The sequence below is a fragment of the Centruroides vittatus genome, unplaced genomic scaffold (genome assembly GCF_030686945.1).
Source record: "Centruroides vittatus isolate TY-2023 unplaced genomic scaffold, ASM3068694v2 contig_815, whole genome shotgun sequence".
Taxonomy (NCBI): Eukaryota; Metazoa; Arthropoda; class Arachnida; order Scorpiones; family Buthidae; genus Centruroides; species Centruroides vittatus.
Genome location: NW_027122531.1, coordinates 504,125 through 531,540, shown reverse-complemented (window position 1 = coordinate 531,540; position 27,416 = coordinate 504,125). Strand labels below are relative to the sequence as shown.

The 27,416-nt window shown below is 29.7% G+C and overlaps 1 protein-coding gene across 5 annotated transcripts in view; it reads right to left on the bottom strand.

The window, feature by feature from the left end:
- The window catches only part of LOC136982163 (golgin subfamily A member 6-like protein 22), a 33,845-nt gene extending 6,432 nt beyond the window's left edge, over positions 1-27,413 (bottom strand). For 3 of the 5 annotated variants that reach the window (XM_067278590.1, XM_067278592.1, XM_067278591.1), the window contains exons 1-4: positions 27,252-27,411; positions 10,170-14,136; positions 8,941-8,978; positions 8,691-8,808 (exon numbers count right to left, since the gene is read on the bottom strand). In XM_067278590.1, coding sequence (XP_067134691.1) covers positions 8,691-8,808; positions 8,941-8,978; positions 10,170-14,127 — 4,114 coding nt within the window. In that variant the 5' untranslated portion in view covers positions 14,128-14,136; positions 27,252-27,411. Of the gene's footprint in view, positions 1-8,690; positions 8,809-8,940; positions 8,979-10,169; positions 14,137-27,251 lie in introns of all 5 variants that reach the window. The other 2 variants (XM_067278594.1, XM_067278593.1) reach the window with 2 other exon arrangements.
- Between the last annotated feature and the right edge of the window lie 3 nt (positions 27,414-27,416).

The following is a 27,416-nucleotide window of genomic DNA, read 5'->3' as shown; positions in this document are numbered from 1 at the left end:
GCGAGGCCATAGTTATTCAAGGCCTGCTTTGTAACCCGTTTAAAAAAAATTCATTACTTACTGGTCATTTACAGCTTACTGGACAACGTGGTGTTGAATATATTGAAGCTTGTCTTTCCAGTTCATTTTATAAGTTTATCAAATTGGATATTATTTAGATATTTATATTCATATAATTTATCAAAGGTAAGACCATATTATTATTAATTATATAAAAGTGAGAAAATTAAGGGTATTTTAAGTACATAACTAATTATTATGTAGGACATTTTTAAACATTTTAAAATTAATTCGTAAATATAGTCTACTTTAAAAGAAAAGACATTTTAGTTATATATTATATTTTTTCGTGGATAAAGTCAGTTTGATTTATATATTGGATATTATAAATAATGGTAAGATTTTCTTGTTGGCAATTCAGTATAAGACTTCGACAATTCGTACAATCCATGATTTATACAAGTTATCTAAATTGCCCCATTTATTAAAATGTTAATAATTTCTTATAATTCTAAGTGAAATAAATAAATTAGTTTAATTAGGTTAAAATTGGGAAAAAACTATGTAACAAAAGTTAATAATACATTGGATTGTTTACAGTAGATATGGGTAAGAATATGTTACTAATTATTTTACATTATAACTAAAAAGAATTTACATATATGTATTCACTTAATAGATTCACTCAAAAATGTTGTGTGACAAGCTGTAAAAGCAATTACTCATCTACAAAGTACACAACAGTTTTCTCTTTTCCCAGAAGTCCAGAAATGATTAGTAAGTGTATTAAAGCTATACCACGTAATGACTTTTCTCTTTCTAAAAACATTGTTGTGTGTATTAAACATTTTCATGACAAATTTATCATCAAAGAAGATAAAGTGAAAAGAGATGATGGGTCAGTTTCAAGATTAAAACCAAAACTAACTGAAGATGCCTAGATGCCTATCCTATATTTCCAAATTGTTCAGCTCACCTTTCACATAAGCCTCTTGCCAAAAAAACACTGGTGATGGCAGAAGAAAAGAATTAGTTGAACATGATAATCAACCCATCAACCATAAGTAACCCATGCTGTTAAGTTGTTTCAAAATTTTGAAACAACTTAGCAAGATTTGCAAGACTTTTGATATATTTATTTGCTTAAAAAGTTCATATATTAAATTTAAAAGTTAATCATGCAGTGTTGTTCTTTATTTATGAAACTATTTTTACTTAAAAATTATTTAATATATTTATAACATTTAAATATTACATCGATAAATTAATTTAAAAAACAATTCTTTTGAAAAAAAAATATTCGATTTAACATAAATGATCGGCTAAGGAAATGATCAGTACTGTGACGTCATAACACTCACAAGCAGGCCTTGAATAACGATGGCCTCGCCTGTAGCCAAAGACTTAGCGTACGACTCTAGAATAAAATCCAATGAGAAAGAAACATCACCAGGATTACACTATATAATCCTCACTGTAGTATGTATTAGATTTAATTACGTCGAAATGACATGTAATTAAAAAATTTTGTTGGTCATTTTTGCCAAATATCAAGAAGGCTTTAAAATTATTATTATCGGTATATCACAGAGAAACATGATGTGATTAAAATACGAATACTTAATTTTATCTCGTCATCAATTAGACATTTTAAAACAAAAATGTGGCAATCTTTTAGGTTATTTTTTACAAGTATTTGACAAATTCTGGCTATTTTTGAAGCGCCATTGGTAACTGCTGATTGAAAATGTCTAACAAACTATATCCTTCATACGTTAGTCCGTTTATTCCGATACTTAGATCATTGGTATATTAGTCACCATTGTGCATAGGCCGCACGCGATGAAACTTACGACTATATAACTTTATATAGGCCGTAGCCTATAGCCAAGGTTTTGGAATAATCGTTACTTTATATTCATATGTTTTTAACAAAGGAAAAATGCATTTTGGCAATATTCTTTTCCATATACATTTGCTAAGAATACTGGCTTTGTTGAATTCAGTCAAGTGGAAAAGTGTTATTTCCAAGAGTAAATCTGTTTGTTATAAACATATTATTGTTTGAAGATGTCTTATTGTGTAGTTGTTAAATAATAGCTCTAAGTACTAAATACCATGCTGTCCGGTGCCGTTTCCACTGAATATCTTAGAAAGAGCAATATCTCAGAGCACTAAATTCAATCATTAATATCTGTATACTAACATAGGAATAACAGTAATAATATTCGTCGTTCAAGAACACATCTGTGGAATTATATAGCACTAAATAAATATAGGCTGAATTTAGACCATATTTAAAAAGAATGTAACAAAATATTAAATGTAAATAAACGTATTAAAATGTGATATTGTTTTTTTATGTATGTAAAGAAATATATTAACTGTAGCTGTTTTTCTTTTCTTTTCCTTCTACCTGACTTGTCCTAAACGGAATAAATAACAGTAATAATTATTATACTTTTTGGTGTTCAAATACATTTCTTTTAATTCTTTGGTCATATTTTTCTTTAAATATATTTACTTTATCCTGTATATTGCTATTGGTGACATATCGAAAACAATAGGCAATATTATTACTATTATTTTTATTTATTAAAATATGTGTGTCTCGTGATTTCTATTACTATTCGAATATTAAATAGCACTTTCTATTGTTCTCTGCATATCTTGCATCTCACATCTAATTTTCTATTGTAGAGCTTTTTGATAAATAATATTTTTTGCTTTTCCCTCTGGTGCATATACAAATAATTTTTCAGTACTTTTGACTCTAGAGCATAGCTGGCGTTCAGAAAAGCATGAACTATTCAATTTCACACCAACCACTTTATAAACAAAGCGCAAGGACAATCATTAAGTCATCTCAAAGGCTAATTTGACTGGAAATTGCAGCCGCTTAAATTGAAATGGCATATCAATGAAAATTAATAGTATTCTTGAATTAAAATATTATCTCCCGCTTCACTTCCTGTTCATATTTTTTCCTCGGTGACATTCGGCAACAATTTTTTTACGATCATTCTCGTCCCATTGAATAGCTTAGGTGGGTCCAAATTTAGAAAAAGCATTACTGGTATTCCAACCTTTAGCTCTAGGTTACGAGATGGTTATTAAGCTGGATCCAGGAGTTTAAAAACTTCACCGATTACATTACTGCCTGATCTGCCTCCAAACAGAAATAAATGGATTTCTTAGTTGTGCAAGTTCCTGAAAGTTGTGCTTGGATATGACCCTCAATTGAGACAATCTCAAACATTTTTATACAAGACGGGCTTTACGATCTTCAATACTTTCACTATTTCTTAATGGTCTTTTTCTTTTCGCTTCGACACTCTTTTGGGCAATTGAAGCTCCTTTACTTTACGGCATTTTCAAACTTGGTTAAAATTCAATTATTTATACAACATTCAGTTTTGCCAACAGATGGCGCTACATTTTAAAAGCAAAAAGTCGGATACTAAGCTAACAATCCCAATATTTTGGAGTATTATATAGCTTAGAGTCGATTCTAGGTTTTAAGTAATACTCATGGAAACTTTGGTTCAGATCAGTTTAAGAATAAAGATTAAAGTATTAAGGACAAACCAACAACATTTCACTATGTATCGATTATTTTAATATTAATTAGCTTTTGTTTTCTACATATTTTGCAAAAACAAAAGACAAAAATCATTCTCTTGTAAGCACAATTTATCTAAATTATTGTAAATTCTAAATCAGTTTAGCGTAATTTGAATAAATTTAAATATTTCTAAAAAAGAAAATAAATAATTATGCAGATACAAAGATATAACATTACGCAATTAAGACGTTGACATGAGGGTTATAAAGTAATTTACAAATTCATATTTTCATTGAGCAATTGAAAAAAATCTAATTATTGAATACATAATTAACCTCTTCTTATTACTTTAGTTGAATAAGTTATATTGTAGTTTGGGATCTAACATTTTTCTTTAAATAATTCGTTAAGTAGGTTAAGTTCGTTTCATAATCGAATTATCTAAGTCATTTAGTGTTGTACTCCAGAAAAGATAAAGTTCTTTATTAAAGAAATATAAATGTTCAAAATAGATCAAATTTTAATCTAAATATAAAGATTTCAAATATTTCGGTCTATGTAAAAATTTCAAATATCCTAATAATTTGATCTAATTTTTTGATCGAAAATCAAATTATTTTTATCAAAGTTCTAAAACAATTTAATCTAACATTGTAACTAGACAGATAAGGATAACAAACCAAATAATAAAAATGATTGAAAGTAAATAAATTGGTTTTATATAATTTAATCCAATATTGCAAAAATGGAATAAACGAAGATTTTGATTTAAAGCAAGTTTTGGGCGTTGCATAGCATTTGAAGGCAAATCTAACGTTTTATGGAAAAACTAGATATTCCCTATGCTACTTTAAGATGTGTGGATCGTGTGTTATGAATAGGTTTAACGATGATATCAAGACTTAAAGTACCCGGGATGTAAGGGTAAAAACAAAATGAGAGTGAAATGGATAAGCTTTAACTAAATCATTTGTTGTAAAGAAAAAAACCTATAACAGAGGAAATTAAATTAATTGCACCGTAAAAAGTATCATACCTTAGTTATTTAAAGACCATAATTCTCAAACACCTAAGTTTATTGGAAACGATGATATTGACATTTCAAAATATATTGTCAAACGATCCCTTTCACTCAATGTAAGGGTGAAATAAATCATTTTCTATTTCCATATGGGGTGAAATGGTTCGCATGCTTTTCAATTGTGATAACCGAACTCATTAAGCACAAACTAATTGCATTAAAATAGTTTAAAATAGAATAATTCAGAAACATTTTTTACACGATGGATATGGCTGAAAGGTCTTCTTAATACTCATAATGCAGAGAGACAAAAATGAAATAAGACCTGCTCGTTACCATCATTGTGTTACTAAGTGGTTCTAGGATTTTAGTTCTTCTGGACTAATCCCTAAAAATTTCGCTTCGGTTTTCTAAGAAATCTCCGAAATAGTAAATTAGAATTTTTTTGGGCCGTTTAGCGTTCTGGAGAACCAAGATTTCCGATCTGTGTCTAGTAACCCTACTGACTATCTGGCTTGTTCCCGTTTGGGTTAGACCTTGTCCATAATGTGTATAGCTCGAGACCAGCCCAATGTAATCCAGCTGTACTAAATCCGTAATATTAGACTAACTCTGTTCGTGAATTTAAAAATCAAAAAACTGTTCTAATGCGTTTACTGTATAAAATGACAATTGAAAACAAAAAGAATATAACAGGTGGTCTTTATCGTGTTCATAGTTCTGTAGATAAATTTTCATAAATCCTAATGATTCACCCCATGAAAGTTGATCCAAATCACCCCATACGCAAAACAGTACGGGAAAAGTATATTTAGTTCTTGACTACCGTCACATTAGGCCTACCACAGCATAACATCGTTAAAAATTCCTCGACTTTAATAATATACTTCTATTTTTATTTGTAAATCACAAGCGTACTATTTTAGTTTATTGTTGGTGTCGATAGTATATTATGAAGTATTCAATTTTTATACTCGCTCATGTACAGACATAAAGGTTTTTAGACAAAATAAATAATCATTGTAAAAAGAATTAAAATTGTTCATAGCGTTTGCCCAAAAAATATACATATTCGTATAACAACTTATTTCAGGCGATTTAAGTGATAATAATAATTATTATTAGACATTATTATTAGAAATAATTATTTTGCTACATTTGCTTGTAAGGAAAACAATTAAGGATTTACTGTACTTTCACTTTGTCATTTGATTGAAATTAATGTGGAAATAAACCTTTGCCGGAGAATCTATGTCCTATTACATTGAAAATGTACAATATTTTCTTCTTTATTTATTAGAATAGTCTCTGCTTATTCTACAAAATTACTCATGAAATATTTGGCTCATAAAGCCTGCTTATGCAATCGAATTTAAATTCTTGTCAACTATTGCCTACAACAGGTCTCAAACTTTTTCGTAAATTCGTACACTATTTTCCCTTAAACGATGTAAGTGAAATATAGTAAAAATTATATGTATGTATGTATGTGTATATATACATAGTTTAATTTATTAAAATTTTATATAGTATTGTGAATTTATCTTCTGAGATAAAAAATTGTTTGTTTTGGTAGACTTTACATTTAATGCAAAGATAAATCAAAAATAATTGCAGCACTATGCATAAGAAAATTTTGTTATTAATTGTGTTATTTTTTAATTTTTAGGGAAATGAAATTTAATATCTACATAAAAAGCTGATTAAAAGTAATTGTAGGCTTTCAGATATTTTTCAACTTCTTTTTCATTCATTACACATGAAAGAATAATTTATTAAATAATTATAAATATTTGGCCATTTTATCTTAGATCGCATGCGCTAATAGATTCATTTCTCTATACACATCTTGGAAAACCACATAAACAGACATTCAAATTACTGATTTAAAGTTTTTTTAAATAACTTCATCTTCAACCGATAATTTATCGATAAATCGAGATGAAATATAACCTAACTTTTCGACATTCTTTCAAGAAAATGTGCTCACTGCTGGAATCTTCCATTTACGAGTTAGTCTTAGTTTCATCCTCACATCCAAGTACCTTAAGTCTTGACGTCATCGTTAAACCTATCCATAGTGTGAAATCGGCCTATCTAGTACTTAATTCCTTTGGTGCAAAAACGGGTTAAGGTTTCAGATGTTACGTGTCTTCTTTTACAGCTTTCATTGCATGTTAGCGAACTGTCTTCTCTACATTTTGCTAACTCCAGTCCGTGTTTTACTCTTTTTGAGCTTTCAACATCAAGAATCACCAGTTTGGACGAGAAAGAAAGTTATACTTAAAATCAAGTAAACAAAGACACGAGGAGTTGTGTGAAGATGAAATGTACGGAAAAATGAGAAAGTGAAAGGACTGGAAGACGTTAACTGCAAGAATCAGAATCACATACAATAGAAAATACTTGCAAATAGTAATAAGGAACTATACAAGCATATTTACATTGCTGTTACAATTGCTTATACTTATTAGTGTGAGAATCGAACGAGTTAAAGGAAAACAACCTGATGATGACCTCATCAGAAGCAATATATGTCAACTTTCTGACCTGAGAGTGTGTCAACTTACACTTTCTCAGAGTCGATAGTCACACGTTATGACACCCTTCGACTTTTAATCATCTCTAGGGAATTTGTACTTTTGCATATGACAAAGAACTGCCGATTTTGGTCAGTCGTCAGTCGCCGTTCTTTATCCTTTTAAGATCTATGCCTATGTGTTATTACCATCTGCAGTTTCGTTCGTAACTTCAGATTTCTCGTCATTCTTTTGCTTGAGTGCTACTACTCTTCAGAACTGTTAGCCGACGTCAAGGTCTAAATTCCGGTACTCCTCAACGTAGGATTTCTAGTTCAGACTCGTAAGGTACCGAAATTTGTGAACTCTCTCTCTGATAACACGCATAAACCTGAACATTGTGTCTCACATAGCTGTATAATGTACTGTAAAAACTTTCGTGCCGACTAATAAATGTTAAAGTGTAGTTAATTGTGCTGAGTTACTCCTTCCAACTAAATCTCGTCATTTCCTATTCCATTCTCTTAACCCAAGTCACACATACGAGATCGCGTTATTCTCATCCACAAAAACGCTCAAAAACTCGAGTAACAAGCGTAATCTACTTGGTGTCAGAATTTTCCGAGTTTAATCACTTACATTCGGCAATAAGAAGGCTAAAAAGGTCGTATAAAATTCCACTGGGGTCAATTAGGCACAGCTGGACACTGGTGTCAAAAAAATGCTAACGGGAAACGTTATATTACTCAATTTTATTATAGACAAAAAGCGTACAACATACTTTTAAATGTTTGAGAAAGTACTTGGATAAATTTCAAGATGATCAAAAATCAAGCATTCTATCAATGGTGAACTCACCTCATTCTCCCAAGTTCCGTTACTTAACAAACTTAATGATACACTGCCGACTGATCAGACATTCGGCTCAAGATATTGTGAAAACGTTCCTATTAATAGGAAAAAGCTTATCGATATCTCAACATTTTATAGAGTATTGTACATCTTATGGGCGCATGAAGATTATTACAATAAGATAATCTTATCAAGTGGCCTATAGCCAGGCTTTGACTGTGATGACGACTAATGCTCAAACACACACACTGACTTACTGTCCGATTGTATTTTGTAAACTTACTTTTAAATATAAATTTATTGTGCAAAACTCTACGCAACTCTGGATTTTGGTCATTTATACGCATACATTAGGGGTAGATAAATAATATTTTGTTCAATTTAAAGTATCCGAATAGCAAATATGATACCCAAATAGTTAAAGTCGAAAATACCTTCTAATTAGTCATTATGAATTAAGATAGTATTTATTTCGCAATTTCCCACCACTATTATAAATGGAGTTGAAAAAAGCGATCTCGTATTTTTTAATATTTAATTCAATTATTTAATGTAATAGGCCTATTTAAAAAATTTACTCTTCAGTCTGAAATTATTGTATATAAAGTATATATGCGAATAATTTGCTTATTGTGGACTAACGTGGAGACAATATAACGTTAAATTAGAATATTTTTTCTCTATTCCATACTTTTAAATTAATTTTTAGGCGGTGTGTAGAAAATAATCTTACTTTTTCCTTCAGAACTTGGAGTTCGAGCAGGTGACGTCATTCCATTTCTAGCAGGCGGTGTCTTCTTTGGTGAAGGTGTGGTTTTTGAACTGAGAGGCTTTTTAGGAGACGTCGGAGTCTGAGAAAAATTTAACAGAATATATTAATATAAATATAGAGTTGATATATTTCGAAGTATATAAAAAACTCTAAAATATATATATATATAAATTTTTAATATAAACTATAATAATAAGTAAAATAAACTTACTCTGGCTTGTCTGGCAGATTCGGCGGTAGGAACACCATCTGAAATGCGCAAAATTCTTTATAATAAATTATTCAAATAATCTTTATATGCAATAAGAGATATTTACTATCCTGTTCAATACCAAAATGAAGCAGCTTGACTATTCAATACAGGAAGAGAGTGACATTCGAGCTGCTAGCAAATGGTAGATAATGTATTATTAAAGAACAATTTGAATTGTGAAACACTGCGTATCGAAATAGCCTATTTCTTTTCGGCTTTTCACTAATTTGGATACGAGTAAATCATCAATATTGTAACTTCGAAATCGAAACCCCAGGCAATATTTTCGATTCGATTCTAACTTTAAAATTCTAATAACTATAAGCAAGGAAAATATAGCCTACAGCATTATATCTAATGGAAAAGTCAATTTTTCGCATTATCGAAACAAAAGAATATGTAAAAACTCTTCAAAATATTTCGAACAAAAGAACTTTTTCGATGTGTAAATTTCAACTCTTTATGAAACATTTTAATAATACAAAAAAACACTTAAATAATTAAAAGTCGCTATTAAGGTTTCGAAGAAACTATATCGAATAATAAAGCAATTAGTAAAATTTTATACAGCAAACGAATTTTTTATTTTATTTTAACTTTAAATATTTAAAATAGAATTTAAAAAAACCAGGAAAATGGTATGAAACAGTATCTTAAATGCAACCAGATAGCAACCACTCAATTTAGTTAAAAAATAATTTGAAGTATAAATTACAATTATTTACAATAATTAATCAATCACCTTCGAAATTTTCGTAAAGGTGAAGCCGGAAAATGTTTCACTTCAGGAAAGAATCAATGTCTACCGACTACGTCACAAAAATGAGCACGCATATCACCATGGTAACGAAACCAGATAGAAAGTCAACGACCTGACATTATCAATCGATGCAGCATCCCGACCCTTTCCGATCTTCTAGTTTGAGTATTTTTCAATAGAGTTAATTTTTATTGTCTTTACGACTTTTTCTTATGTTAAGTGAACTATTCAAACGAACAGATTTTTATAATAAATCCTCTTCATTTTACTATAATTATAACATCTGGTTGTAATGTAAGCTAACACTGCAGCAATACAGCAAAATCAAACAGTGATGTTATTTGACTGTTTTAGTCGTTGCAAGAAAGCGATAATATGTTTTATTTATTCCAAAGATGCTGAATAATGATAAACGTCTTCTTAGTACCTTTTTTATATAAACTTCTGGGTGGAGTTCTTCCAGCTCTCCGCTTGGACGGTGATTTTGGAAGATCGTCTTTTTTAATTTTTTTCTCTTTGAGGCGTTTAGGTTTGGGAACTGCTTCTTGTTTCTCTTCTTTTTGTTCTTCTTTCGGAACTTCTTCTATTTTTTCTTCCAACTTAGGAACTTCAATTTCCGCTATATATTCCTTAACCGGTTCTTTTTCTATTATTTCTTGCTTTTCTTCTTCCGATTCGTCTTTTTCGGCATCCCTTTTTTCTTCTTCTTCTGTTACCAAAGATTCTTCATCTTTCGTAAATTCGACTTCTTTTTCCTCCTCAACGTTATCTTTTTTCTCTTCCTCCAATTCAGATTCTTCTTCTTTCGTAATTTCTTTTTCCGTTTCTATTTTCTCTGCAATTTCCTTTTCATCCTTCATTTCTGTTCCCTCTTCTGTTTCTGCTTCTTCCTTAATAATTTTTCCTTCTTCCTCTTCGGCTTCTTTCTCTTCTTTCATAACTTTTTCTTCTTCGGATTCAATCTGTCCTGTAGCTACTATAACTTCTTCGCCTTCTTTCGCTTCTTCCACAACCGCTTTTTCTTCTATTATTTCTTTGTCTTCCTCCACAACTTCTTTCTCTTCTACTGTTTCTTTCTCTTCCTCTACAACCGGTTCCTCTTCTACTATTACTTTCTCTTCCTCCACAACTGCTCCTTCTACTATTTCTTTCTCTTCCTCTACAACCACTTCCTCTTCTACTAATTCTTTTTCTTTCTCCACAACTGCTTCCTCTTCTACCATTTCTTTCTTTTCCTCTACAACTGCTTCCTCTTCTATTTCTTTCTCTTCTTCTACAACTGCTTCCTCTTCTATTTCTTCCTTCTCCTTTACAACTGCTTCCTCTTTCACTAATTCGTCTTCTTTTTCAATTACTTTTTCTTCTGCGGTTTCCTCCAATGTTTTCGTGATTTTTTCTTCTTCGTCTATTTCCTTTTCTTTCGTTGAATCCTTTTCCTCTTCCATAATATTTGCTTCCTTCTCTATTACTTTATCTTCTATAATTTCTTTTTCAGCAATATCTTTCTCTAGTGTCAATGCATCATCTTTTTTCCTATCTATATCAGATTCTTCCTCTGCAGGTTTACAAACTACATCTTTTTCATCCCCCTTAGATTCACTTTCATTTATCTCTCTCGCTTTAACAGTATCTTCTTCTTTTACGGGTTGTTCTTCTGTAACAATGTCCTTGAAAACTTCTTTCACTTCTTTACTTGTTTCCTCTACTGTCCTTTCCATACTAAAGTCTTCCATTTTCTCTTCTTCTGCAACTTCTGTCTCTCTTCCTGCAATATCTTTTTCAGTTTTTTCCTTTTCTTCGAAAATTCCAGAAATTTCTTTTTCACTTATTTCATCTTTTGTTTCTTCCATCTTCTCTACAGTCCCTTCTTTTAATTCCTCTTCCACAAGAATCTCTTTTTCTTTACTTTCTTCTTTCGCGATCTCTCTCTGTTGTTCCTTCTCTATATCCAACATTTCATCAACATCTTCACGATGATCATCACAAATCTTTTCTTCTGTCTTTTCGGGTTGATCAACAGAAGTATCTTTTGCTTCTGATTCAGCTTTTTCTAATTCATGAGTTTTTTCATCCAATTGTTTAGAGAATATTTCTTCATCTTCCTTATTTTTCATTATTTTTTCATCTACATCCTCCTTTATTACTTCATTTTGTTCTTGAGGAATTTCCTTACTCTCTTCTATTAAAACTTCGTCCTTGTCTTTTGCTGCTTCTTCATGAAAAATAGCTTTATCTTTACTTTCATCTTTTAAGTCGTCTATTTGTTCCTGTATTTCTTCTACTTTTTCTACTGATTTATCAGATTTTTCTTCACTGGCTTCCTCCTTTTCAATTTCTACGGCCTTTTCTTCTTTCAGTTCAACACCTTTCTCTTTTTCTTCTGTCTTTATATCTTCCTTGTCATGAATAGGTAAATCTGCAATCGTTTCCTTTGTTTCTTCACTTATGTCAAGCGCAGACGAAAGTGTTTCGAAAACTACTTCGTCCTCTTTATTCTTTGTTTCTTTTTCGCTTTCCTCTATTTTTATTAAACTTTCACTTTTATCTTCGATTTCACTAATAATATCTCCCTTTGAAACCTCTTCTATAATTTCTTCAATTACTTGTTCTTGCATGTTTAATTCATCAGCATCATCCTGTTTATTCAGTTCCTTTTCCTCTTCGGATTTCATCTGGCTTAGGTCTTCCTGTTCTTTGATTTTAGTTTCATGTTCATCCTCCATTTTGTCAAAATCCTTCACTATATCTGTATCGTTCGTAATTGTTTCCCCTTCTATTTCCTTTTCTTTATCTATTTCTTCTTTCTGATCAACTTTTTCTTTTTCCATTAAAGACGTTTCATCTCTCTTAGTATCAACAGATATTTCTTTTTCAATGGTTTCTGATGTTACTTGTTCTTTTTTCCCTTCGAGATCTTCTCCAAGTAAAGAGTCTTCTTTTGAAACCTGTTCTTCAATTTTTTTTTCTTCCTCCCTTTCAGCAGACGGTTTTTCTTCCAAAATTTCACTCTCATTTTCATCTTTTATCGACTGCGTTTTAATTTGTATTTCTGAATCCAAATCGCTTTCGAGTTTTTGATAATCATGTAATTGCTTTTCAAAAGAAATTTCTTCTTTCTTCTCAATTTTTTTTTCAATTTCAATTGATTCTTTTTCAGTTTCAGCCGTAATCGATTCCGTTTCGACTTCTTTAGTCGTTAAAATATCCTCATCTGTTTCTTGTTTAATCTCTTTCTCAATTTGTAAAGAAGTTTCCTTTTTAAATGAATCACTTTCGCTTTTTTCTTCAGCGATTTTATCTTTACAAAACTGAGTGTCTTCTGTTTCTTTTGTTTCTTCCACACTCGTAGGTTCTGCTTTCATTTCATCTTTTGAAACTTCTTTACTCACTTCTACATCACTGATATGAGTTTCATCTACTTTTTGTTCTAATTGAATTTCTTTTTTCTCAATTAAAATTACTTGGTCAGGTGCAACAATTTCGTCTTCTTCTTGGAGTCCATTAACATCTTCTATCGTTGGCGTTACGGCGGATTCGTATTCTCTGACCTCTTCACTAACTTCTGATTCGACTACATCTTTTATTTGTTCAGTCGCTTTTAATGAATCCTTTTCTTCTTCCTTTGGAATATGTACATCAGTAACTTTATCATCCAATTCATCTACTTTCCGCCTGTCGTCAGATGAAATTTCTTCTTCTTCCATCTCTTTCCTATCGGTTTCTTTTACCAACGAAACCTCTTCTTTTTCGGATATTTTGCTTTGTTGATCGTCGATCGTACTTTGTAAAGACTTTGTTTCCGTCGGTGCGGATTCTGGCTCTAAAGTTTCTGTTTCTTTGGCATCTTTTTCTACTAGTTGAATATCTTTTTGAGCATCTGACGGTTGTGCTTGGATCTCAACTTTATGTAAAGCACAAACTTCTCCCTGAGCACTAATCGTATCACTTGCATCTAAGGCAACCTCTACCGGATGTGTCGTAGAGGAAACAGTTTGGGATAAATCCATATCTAATTCTAAATTATCTAATGTTAAACTGTCTAATGTAGGAACACCTTCGTCAGCACCAACGGTATACTCTCGACTTCCGTCTAGAACGTGTCGATCCACTTCGTTTCTAGATATCACAGTCACGTCATCGTCCGGTCGATCCGGAAGAGTTGTGACAGAAGAATGGAAATCGGTTTCTTCGTGTGACGTCCCATTTAGCCTTTGGACTTCGGTGGGTATTGCGTCTTCGTCGACCTCTTCCCTGAGTAGGTGCCTGTTACCATCTCCGTTCACAACTTCTTTTAAGGCAGTAGCTGGGCCGACCCGAGCCATCTTGTCCGGTGCACTTTCTTTTTCCACCTGACTTTGGGGTTGGCTTGGGCCGGTCTGGTCCATAACGATTGTCTGGTTCAAATAAATAACATCTTTCAATTTTCGTAACATATTTAACAATAGAAGCTGCCAGAAAAGATCGAACGAATCACATATTTCACGCAAGTAATTTATTTTCAGATAAACAGTATTTATCGTAACCGCGGGAACTTTTATTTTCTTTTTCTGTCTTATTTGAAAAAAGCATTAAAGGTTCAATAAAATAAATACATTGAAAAATGTGTGTTAATCTATCGAAAAGAGGAAAAATGTATTAATAAACAGCTAATTTAGAAGATAAATTCATTGTACGAGTTTAGATTTTACAAAATAAGAAATTAGGAGGAACAAAAAAAGATAAAAACTATAATTACAGTTTTTATCTTCTTCTGTTCCCCCTAATTTCTTCCAAATTATTACCAGAAAGAATCAATCATTTAGAGTCTTAAAACGACTGTTATTCACTAACAGGTTAAAGAAACAAATTTTCGAAGGGTCATTTACACAGTCTAAAAAAGTGTTTTTTCAAGGCCGAATTTGACGCCTTATAACAGAGGCTTCCTCCTCGTCAAAGAATTCAACTAGTGTTTTTTTTTTCTTTCGACTCAATATCACGCTCGGTTTGTTTAAAGCATCGATGCGCAACTTCTTTCTTTCTAATAAACTTTCTCAATTATATTCCTTAATTGAATAGGATTTAAATTATTTCATAAATAGTTATTAATTTAAAAATGCGCCCATTAATTAAATTCATAAATTAAGAAATTACTGTCACAATTAAAATAAAAAGTTTGTTATTCGAATTAACTTCCTAGTGTTTCTTAAAAATAATTATTATCAAAATATTTGAATAACTTTTATGTTACAAAAATAATTACGATTAAATATTAAAATATATTTTTAAATGACACCCCAAAAGATATAACCTAAAAAAATAGAAAAATTATTAGAAACGTGAAAACAAAATATTGAAATAAAAATCGATCGAAGTATTTTCAAATTCATTACTCAATCCTTATATCCGTATATAAAAAGGTATCATAAAACTGGACTCATCAATATTTTAAAAGCAGAAACGGAACTCGATACAATTTGTTAACATCTCCAACCTGCGAATAAACCCGATCACGCACGAAAATTGTGGAACGTATCTAGTTTAATAAACATATTCCAGATGTTATAAACAAAATTTATATACACACATTTATAAGTGCAAAATGTATTACGAAGAAGAGCGAACACACCCCTTTCGCATTTATAGCGAAACAGTTTCGATCAATTGCAGCGACGAATATCCATCTACGTTGCTAAGCAACGTCCTCCGTCATCACTTGTTGTCTAGGCAACCGCCGTCTCGTGCCAATAACCCTTCCCATATCTATCAATCCGTAAATGTCGCCGGCAATCGGTCCGTGACGCTGCACGTGATATGTGTCATCCTGTTGTTTCGCCGTCCAGGAAAAACATTCTAGATCTTTGGATGAAGCCTTATTGAAAACGGTCAGGCTCCATTTGCATTCAAATTAATTATTTTATTACTTTAATAAAGCGTGTGATAGGTACGTAATAATATAAAACTCTTCAAATTTGTAAGTACGTTACTTCCTAAATATTCAATACGTCCTATTTTATAATATAAATCTGCATTAACGTTAAGCTAAGTTATGCTCTACTGCAATACTTTTTCAAGTGTTATAAAGGCATTCAAAACAAGACAATATTTTCGAAAATTCATAAAATTACATACAACTATTTATTAATTTTTGAATAAATATTAATACGTATATTGTATTTATAACTATTACTTTAATAAAAGAACAATTTAATATAATTGTTCTAATAATATCAAAGCGAAAATTAGTTTATCGACTACGGAAACCGTCTAACCTGACCTAATTCAAGTTTAATAGGTTTTTCTATATACTTCTGAAGAGAGAAAATGGAGAGATCAACACAGGCCTAACGACACTTGACGATCATTTGTAGTTGCTATTTATGCCGATTTCCAACATTACCGACCAACGACAAAATATTCTCAAAAATAAATATCTCATTCCATTATTCTACAAAATTTTTCAACTAAAATAATCTCGAAATATTTCTGATTATACGAGATATTAAGTTTTAAAAATTCGCTTAATCGTCTTCGTTATTTTCTCATATGTCAATCAATACATGAAATGAAAATTCGCAATTTGTAGTAAGTGCTGTCATTATATTACTATTCACGATATGTTAAAATATATAATAGCATACTTCTAACGGTATAGTTCTGTATTCTTTAATTCAAGTATCTCCATTAGTTTGTGGCAATTTTTTACAGCGCATTAACGTACGCTGGTAGTTATAGGTTCTCTGGCGTATATCGCAAACGTGTACTTTCTTGTAAAATATATAATAACGGATCATATTTGTGGATTAACTATATAATAATAGATTCATTTTAAGGTCTATTAAACGAGTTTCACGCATTCTAACGTGGAAATTTAAGTTAGTAATAAATCGGAAAAAATTCCATTCGCGGAGAATAAACATTTCATCAACAATGGTAGTCTAGCAATGAAAAATACTTTTCGTTCTAAAAAACAAGGCTCGCCTCTTTGGTGGAAGCAAAGGAGAAATCTAATAAATTTTAATGACTGGAAGGTAGGTTTTCATTTAACCATCTCTATCCATTTAATGGATTCAGTCGTCTTTGACAAAATTAGAAAAGTGCATTTATATTTTTCTTCATCAACAATGAGAACTTCTGTGAAGTACTTTAAAATTTTTTTCTAACTTTTAATAAATTCAAAAAATTTTATCAAAAGTTAAATAATGTAAAAAAAATAAATTTCACATAGAAAATAAATTAAATTTTCACTCCACAGATAAATATGCGCTTCCTAAAATATTTCAGCAATTATTTAATGATCTTCGTATTGGAAGATTCTCTAGAGAGGCGTAGAATTACTTTCATTATTTCCCCTGTAAAGCTGGCTTTACCTACTTTAAGGATGAATTGCAGTGAAGAATTTAAATGCCTCTAAGATAACATTTATTAGTACAACGTATTGGTAATTGTATAACATGAAAAATTAATTAGCATACAAATATAAAAGAAGCAATTTAGAGTTTAAGCATTACAATAAATTGTACAAGCAGTTTTGTTTAAATAAACAATTCCCTAACTCCTAACGATGCCACGCTCAAAAAATAGCTCTTGGAATATTCAGTAGAACAATGAGGAAAAACTACCCAAGCAATCTGATTAAACGAAGATAATATAAGTTTCGTTCAAATGGTGTACTTTAAAAACATGTAAACTTATTTTAAAACATATTCTATCAACACTTAAAACTTATGAATAGCATTAAAAATTTAACTAAAATTGAGTATTTAAATAACTGTAAGCCTTATTAAGCTTCTTTACAGTTGAGTGTCCAGCTTCTTATAAATATGCCACAATATAAATATTTAATTTATTAATATATTCAGAGACTAACGGAAAAACACAGATGAAAATTGAATTAACAATTGTAAGTGAAATATTTATTTTATCATAAAAAGTGAGACGTTTATCTATTTAATAAGAAATAAATTTCGAAAATACTTTTACTTTCGATATCTAAAAATAAATAATGAAGTGAATCATAAATTATTAATCATTTTAGTTATTTTTTTATCTTAATATTTGAAGTTATTTCCTTCTAAAATAAATATTAATTATGTCATTTTAAAATGTCTGGGTTTTACTTGTCAGTTTTTAATTTTTCATACACCAAAGTTTTGTAAGTACAGTAGTTACAATATAATTTTAAAAGATATGAACATTTCGATAGGGTATGCGTCAATTATTTATTTAAAATACAATTATTTCTGCTTACAAATAAAAAAACACTTGGTATAGGTCTACTTAATTATAATGGTTAATAAGTCAAATAAACTTAAAGATATAATAAATTCTTTTATATAACAAACAGAATGATTAGTAATGCATAACATTTATAAAAATAAATCATAAATATTTCTATTTAAATATGCTTATTTTGTTTTTTAAAGTATTAAAATTCAAACTTTTTAATTTTATAGTTTTTTATTTAAATGAGAAAAAAACTAAATGAAATCTTATTATAGAATATTAACAGGATTCTATATTTAACAGTTAAATACGTTATTCTCCTAGTACAGATGCACTGCTTAATCACTATGTGGCATCCATACTGGAATGCCAAATATTCAGCTCAACTACAAAATATTTCTAAAAAAGTAAGCCATTAATCAATTAAAAAATTCTCTAAAATGTGTAGTGATAAATATTTAAGTAAGAAGGTATTTTTAAATCAATGAATTTTCTTAAAATTTTCTTTAGTTTCTGCATCCAGAATTTTAAAACAAAAACGAAATTGTTTTTAGAAGAATTTCTGCATTGTTTTCTTAGACAGTTTCGAACAGATAACGGATTTTCAATTGTACATGTTTTCAAAAGAAATGCAAGTTTTTCGTACACCAGAAAAAATGGAAAACAGCTAAATTCCTTTCCTTTTTTACTAGAAAGACAAGGAACCCTTCAAATACACTTTAAAAAATAAAAAGAAAATTATTGAAATGTTTTAATTTATCGAAGAACTCACGAAATCAATTCAACTATTCCAATCTCCCGGATACGGGGCAAAATCATTAGACAAACACCATTAAAAGTGAACGATTATAATTAAGCAAGCTCAACGGCTTGAAAATTCTATTCCCCTCCAAAGTTAAGCGGTGCCAAACAATCAATTTTGATACCATTAATATAATATTGTTGACATATAATCCAGTTCTTTCTTCATAAAAGTTTTATCTAAATAACAAACAATAAAAAATAACACCTAATGCTTTTTAAGTAGCAATAATTCCCTTCTGGAAGAAATATCATCTTGTCATAGCATGATGCCCACAAACTCGGAATTTTATTACTTCCAGATTCTTCTCATGTGCTGACTTTACGCATCAGTCCCGTTACTAAAAATGGAAAACAATAGATATTGTCTACCTCAGCAGTATGGATAACTTCTCAGAAAAAAAAAATATATATATATATATATATGACATCTGCTACTGAATTTTAAATGCCCAGGTGGGAAGATATAAAATGTATTATAAAAGAAGTTTTATTATCAAATATTGAAATATCTTCCGACTCGACATGAATTGTGAATAGGTACTCGATTTAATTTTATTTTTAACTTCTCTAAACGTCCATCGGGTGGCAATCGTAATGAAAAATTAATGCCTAAAATGAAAAATATACCATAGTATGTAAAAAGAATTCAGAAAAACAGTTTGAAGATTTGGGTCGGAATCTTAAAATAGATATTACATAACGAGAAACTCAGCACAATACACATTTATCAATAAATGTAATGCCTTATATTAAGTCTTAAATTAAAGAAACTGCTATTTATAGTCAAGAAATAATAAAGTACTTTATGACATCACAGTTAATCTCTAAAGTATTTTGTATGTATTGTACACAGTATTTTAATGGACGTTGAGTGACAAAGGAGCAACAAAAACGACAAATAATACCTATATATAGAGAGAGAGACGGGCGTACAAATATATAGGCCTATATATTTGTAGAATTTGTTTCGTGTCATTTCAATATTTAAATCGACATCAGTTGTCATATTAATATTAATTGAGACAAATTAGTTTAAAGTAGCCTAAATTACCCGTATTATAATATGTAATAAATTGAACGTACTGAGGGAAAATGTGAAAAAATATTCCGTCTTAATTTGAATATTGAGGAATTTTGTATGAAGTCAACATTATGAGACTTAAAGTACGTTTTCGCTTAACATATATGTGTATTACTTTAATTTTGCCATGTGTGAAACGAACAGAAGTCAGAATTTCTTGTGGTAGATTTAAGCTTTTTTTTTTTATTTTTAAGCAAAGTAATACTAAAAACTAATCAAAGTACCTAAATTCGTAACGGATTAAAACTTTCAGGCCCCTAGGCACAGAAGATGGTGCCCCTCTACATAATTTTCTGACATCATAAATTAATAACGCTTAATTGTATTAGAGAATTATTTATAATATTATGATACACGATTTGAACAGTAAAATTTCTTTACTTTTTCCAATTTCGAGGCCCAAGAGACCCTGAGCCCCTAGGCACGTAAAGCACATGCCTAGTAGGCAATTCGCCACTAGCCCGGAGAATATAACGAAGATTCTGTGATTGGATAAAATTTTATGTTTAATAATGAGTTTACAACAGTTGTGAGTTTACAACAGGGCAGTCTATGTATCTGAGAGCAATGAAATTGAAGCAATCTGTAATATTAGGACACTACGGAACGTCACACTGTGAGCAAGTATAGAATTTTGAGGGTTATTTTACATTATTAAACATGAAATTTTATTCAATCATATAATCTTATCATATGATTAGATAAAATTTCGTGTTTAATAATGTAAAATAACCCTCAAAATTCTATACTTGCTCACAGTGTGACGTTCGGTAGTGTCCTAATATTACAGATTGCTTCAATTTCATTGCCCTCAGATACATAGGCTGCCCTGTTGTAAACTCACAACCGATCTTTTTTACGGACAAAAATAATCGTCGACCTTCTCCTGGGTAAAAGGTTGGTTTTTGGAAAGTTTGGTTGCGTGTATCAGTGCAGTCTCCAAAAGCATAAAGAACAGATAAACAGACAAACAAAATTTTTCTTCTTTATATATATTACATTAAATTGTAAATAAATAAATTGTTAAAGTCAAAATGTAATGATTCGGAAGTATGATTAATCTCTGAAATAAATTGATTTGTTCTTAATTTAAATCTTAAATACATTATTATAAAGCTTTTACTGTTAAATTAATTAGTCATGCGTAAACCCTTACTCACGCACGCTCCTTGTTGACCCTATACATCTGTTTAGATGAAATGGAATATAAATTATCTAATGACAAACACCGTTACAATTTATCAGAGTAACAATTATTAACAAGAAAGAAACTTTTATATAATGGCTCCGGGCGTATGACACGATAGAAAAATCACCAAAAACTCCAACAAAAAAGTTAATCGACCCCTTGGGAATTGAATTCGACACATCACTTTGGATAAATTCCATTGTGGTCGGGGTTAAAGCTTAACGTCTACCATATCTATGGCAAACACAACACTACTACATTGATCGGATATTTTTACTTCCGACACTCTTATAAAAATTGATTCTGTTCTTCTCTTTCGAACTATACAGGACTACCTACCTTCGATTTTTAAAGTCAAAATTTTTTTTCCATTAAGTCTTCAGAAATTTCATTAATAAGTCTTTATACAAACCAAAGTGTTTATAAATTGATAAAACAAACGAAGTAAAATTAATTTTGAATGAATTAAATATTGACTTGAAAATTAATTCAATATTCATAGATTGCTATTCTGTATTAAAAATTCAATCACTAAAGCATAAAATTTATAAAATATTATAACAACGTGAATGTTTTAATTCGAAAATCGACTCGTCTTTAGATAAGAAAATCATTAAGTAAATTGTATAGATGTAATTACTAATAATTCTCGCTTATAAAATGTCGAGCAAAATTTCTTTAAAGAAGAATACATTTTTTAACTTATCTTCATAAAGAGTAAAAATATAAATTTATATACAATAAAATCTATATTAATAAAAGTTTATAGTACTATTTAACACTGATATCGTATCTGCGATATCAAGAAGTTTCAGGATTCGAGAAGTTTAGCTAATGCTTAGTATATATTATTTAACAGTTCATAAGAATTTGATCTAGTTTAACATCAAACATTTATGTGGAGCAGTCCTTTTTCGTGTGTCTAATCGTATTAAATTCCACGAATTATTACAAATGATAGAAGCGTGACTCCCAACAGTATTTGCGCCTTAAATTTTAAGTAGGTTTGCGTTTAAAGAAACATTCTTTGCAAAAACTAAATTTGTGTCGTGTCTAGCTTACTTCTTCTCCTTATATATTTTCGAAAACTTTAGAAAATTCATTGCTATTCTTAGTATTGTGTCATGTTATCGGTAGCAATGGGAATCTCTAGTATCATCAATTTTTCTAGAAACTTGTTTCTTTTTATATATAATTTTATTAACTCGAATTACTACTTAAACGAAATACTTCACTCTGTCGTTGATTATTAAAGTTTTATTCATTAACAAGAAGTGCGTATCGAGGAGCGCTTAAGAAAATTATAACCTGTTTAATATTTTATAAATAAATTTATAAATAATGCTAGATGAAGCGGAAACTTATATATATATATATTATTATAAAGTTTTATAAATCTGCTTGCATAAATTACTTTAAAAACCTCTGTGATATAGAGCATTTAAATTAAAATTTAAATAAATTTATAGTGTATTGTTTTATTACTTAAATAATGTTTTACGTGTCTTGTAACATTAAAATTTTAAAGACTTTTTTCTAGAAATTATAACAAGAAACGTATCTAGACTCTTCGTTGTTTGATATGTCTCTAACATTTATAAAATTTAACAGTAATAGAAATAGAAAAATCTATAATTCATAAACCATTTAGAAATAAATTTTATTTATTCAGACATGCAATCAAAATATACTTAATATTCTTCCTGTAAATTTTAGTTAAATTCGTTGTTTTAAAGTAAATAAGTAATTTTGCGCACATCTAGAAAATGATTTATAATTTCTTTCATTTAGTATATAATCATCATCAAATCAGAAAAAAATTATTTTATTAAATTATTAATTATTTCTGATGAAATCATCGAGTCATAATTGTCATTTTTTATTAAGTTTAATCATCCATTTTGTCTGATCCGAGTCTTTCATTTAAATAAATGTCTCGACTGCTACGTATATAAATGGGCATATAAATTTGTTAATAAGAGCTTAAGACAAGAGTATAAAACAATTCTTGTAAAAAGAAATTTAACGTTTTTAGGCCATACAATTCGCTAGTAATGTTGCAAATTTTAGACGTGGGAAACGGGATTTTCTATTTTTAACCACCAAGTCAAAGCTGTCAACAAATGAGGGGAGTGTCAATCACAACTACCAACTTCTAACAGGAAATACAAAATGTACAAGTTTAAATCACGTCTTTTATCTTCTTCTAAATGTAACTAAAGTTGTCTATTTCTATTTTCTCTTTATTTTTTTCTTTGGACTTTAAGACGTTAAAAAGTCAGTTTAAATACTGCTTAATATCTGAATTATTAATTAAGTTTCATTCGAAGATACTATCGAAAATATATTTTAAATGCCTAGCACGTATATAATATTTTTCCTTGAAATTAGTGCTATTATCACTTTCCTTGACGTAAAATAAATTTTGTTTTAACAAAATTTTTATTAAAATCCTTTCCTGGATTATTGAATAATATAAATGTAAAATTAACTAATTAAAATTCTTTAAAAAATATAAAATAATACATAAACAGGATATAATAATTTATTTTTCCCCTACATTTAACTTCAGCTAGCGAAACAAAAACGAATAAAATTGACAAAATATAAAATAATATTTTTTAAAATTTCATTATATAAAATCTTATCTAAAAATAAAACTAAAATCTTCGTATCTTATATTAATACAAAAACTATTTTTATTCAATTATCATAGGTTGACTTAACGCGATAATTTATGCAAAAAAAAAAAAAATTGTGTGTTTCCTCGTTCATAATTCTATAAGCCGTTTCAATTTTAACATAGAAAGTAGTCGGCCAATTACCGGAATACGCCCAATCCTTCCGCTATGCTTATTTAACATAATTTATACCGAAGAGAATTTCTCTTTTTAATTCTGTAATAAAAGTTCTTGGCGGAACTGATAGAAACATTCGCATTGTAATAAAAATTCTTAATATCCCAACCTGTCTATCAACAATAATCGAACAATCAGTCAATCTTTCAAACCTTTTCATTGTGCTTATAAATATTAATGTCAAATAAAATAATGATAACTAATTAACCTGTAATTCCGACAACAGAATAACGTTAAAACTTTAAAAAACCGATATAATTACTCCATGTTTAAAGACGTTTTTACAATAAAAAGTCTTGTATAACTATTCTGCTAAGTATCTCTCGATTCCACATCAGAATTTATATACCAAGCACTAAAGACCATAATAAAAAGTAATGCTTTTATCAAATAAAAATTGTGGAAAAAAAAATCATTCTTTCATTTTTTCTACGTCTGTCTCTTAACCTTCTTTTATCTGTTTGTCCTGCAATTTTTTCCTGTTTTTAACGATTGCTGCCCAAATATTGATAAGTATATCGATTTAACAATTAAAAGTCTAATTTAAAAATATCGCAAGAAATAATAAAAATAGAAACGTCCGTGAGAACATTCCCCAAACTAGCAGTGCTTATCAACTTTCAAATTACTACTGTAAAATAATATATATTCTTGTCAAAATTTCACAAAAAAAACCCCCTTGTTTAGAATTCTTCAGTCTGAAGCACTGAAGCATGCAGAAGCCAACACCTGAACTTTGTGATACTATCACTTTTAAGACAAACGTCTAAATCTTTTAAATAACCTCACCTTTTTAAAATTCGTTCACCTGTAACCAACTGTCTGCAACAACACCTGGACGGCGTAAATCTCATGTTCCTATAGAACACTAATAAAAACTCGATATTTATTTCTCGCATGTTTAAATGAAACGTTCGGGAGGATTTTATAACGCCGAAGATACCATTTTTAAATTTTAAAAGTGTTTGTGATAGTTGTAAAACATACAAATATAAAAAGAAATTTTAGTTATTTTACAACTTTGTACTTTTTTAATTTATTATAAGATGTTTAATAATTTTTTAAAAGTTCATAAAATAGCTATAAAAACATTTACAATATCAATAAAAATCCCAGAAACAGTTTAAAAAATATATCATTTTTTAAATTCTAAACGGATTCGATGCCAATAAACACAATCGTTTGGGCTCGAAATTTTTAAATATTTCGTCATATTTTTATAAAAGGCGCATTAAACTTTTACAGAAGTGTGATTGGCTATAAATAATCTTAAATATTCAGTTATTTAAATACGTTTGTCAGGCATTGTAACGCTTTTACAAAAATATTCGGGAAGTGCTCAACCATAAATGTCCTTTGGAACGTTCCCAAACCCATATATCACCGATTTAAACGAACTTTGATAAAGAATTTAGAAATATTTGGTAATATTTTATTTTGGGAACGTCAAAAAATGACTTAAATCTTTCGAAATGTTATTTGTGTGAATAAATGTTTAGGAAAAATACGAAAATTATAGCAAAAACTACGTACACAGATGAATGAATTTGAACGTTAACTGGAAGATAATTGATATTTAAATGAAGTGTTTTGCATTATTTACAGCGATCAAACTGTCTATTTTCGGGACTAACATCATCATCAGTTTGATAATCAACGGGATAACGAAACGTTACTGATGTAGGAAAACAAGATGAAGAGAGTCGTTTATAACCATGATCTAAAGTACGCATAATCTAAATGAATTATACCTCTAATCCGATTAAAGGGCAGTTATTCCGGTTAATTGATACCATTTTGCATTTATCATTCTCAGAGGTAAAATTTTCATGTTGAATACTCGTTTAATTCTTTCAACATTCCGTACTCAAACCAATAATTTATTATCTACCGGGAGAAATTTATTTTAAGTGAAGTCGATATGACTCCATCTTCCTACTCGCTCGAGCTTTTTCCTACTTGATGACGTGATCGAAGAGGAACGTAGACGTGTCGACGATCCTTCCAATTCTCACGTATACTTTACACTAATTTTGCATTATCATCGCTGTACGTCAGTTACTTTATAGATATTAGGTCTAGGTAAGGGCGTGGTTGATTTATATCATCGTCTGGGCGCAGTCTGGGCTATTTAACTGCATTATACACATACTGTTGTGTCTGCTTAACGTAATCTTTTATAATAAGCATTTTTATATAAATATTAATTCATTTTTTCCAAGTATTTGATTCCTAATGCTTTTTTGAATTCCTCCATCCTTTCGAGCTGCATAAAGCTGCCGCATACTGTAAATTTGCCAAAATTTTCGACCCCAACCTAGTTATTTTATGCTTCTAGACACGCTAGCTTTACTCTAGATAATATAATGGCTGGTTTATAACTAAAAACTTTCTAGTACTTTAATAAAATATTTATACCTATTTACGCAGCCTGGTATATTATATAAAAATCTGTGAAAATCCAAGAAAAACAGAAAAAGATCGTGAATAATTGATAAAATATGAGCATTGCTGAAGTCAGAAGGATACGATGTATAAGATAATAGGAAAGTTCAGAGCTACGCACGATGAAATAAAAATTAAAAAAGATGTCCAAATGTACTGCAAGGCTTCTTTATGTCAACAATATAGATATAGTGTATATATACAGTTATTATATATATTTATATATATACATATATATAGTAATCCCTGAACAATTATATGAAATTTAATACTTGAAAAAATAAATGCATCCTAATTAGACATCAGAAATATATCATTAAATACTTTCATTCTGGACTGAAAAGGTTTAAAATATAGAATTTATTTTTTAAAAAAGTATAAATATATATTTAGAGTTGTTATGTATCGAAGAAACGAAAGAAATGCGGAAAAAAGGAATTTGTTAAAATATAAAAGGAAGCTTAGGAAAAGGATTGAATCGATTTTATGCAAGTAAAAAAAAAAATAAAATAAAAACCATTTCAATTTTTTAACGGCTGATAAACTGAAAATAAATAAACAAGTTTAATTCATCTGCATAGGATAAATACACGACGCGATTGTTATTGGATAAATTATAAATACCGTATTCATTAGGTCAACGTTGTTATGCATTTATGATTTTTCTAATTATTTTCAGTCTGTAGAAATTAATTTTAAAGAAATGAGTCAGAATTTCGAAACTCATTTCTGAGACTAGGTGACGTATCAGAAGAATTTGGGGATAACCATTTGGGGGTGGCTGCAGTCTGCTAGGCAGTCTGGCTTTCACGTTTGGTGTCGGACAATTCTGGCAGCTTCGTAAATACTAAAATATTTCGTACGACCGAAATATTCGCTATTTCTAGAAATATATATCAAAAAGAGCGCACTTAAAAAATTGATTCTTACCTCTTAACAATTTCTGTATTTATCTGTGTATGAGAGGCAGATATACAGCTTTTTATACTGTGTAGTATACAGTTATGCACTTTTAACTTTTAAACTCCTTCCATGATAGGAGCTTGAGAGGGCCGAAAAGCGAGCGAGAGATAGACGGAACCTCCGGCCTGACGG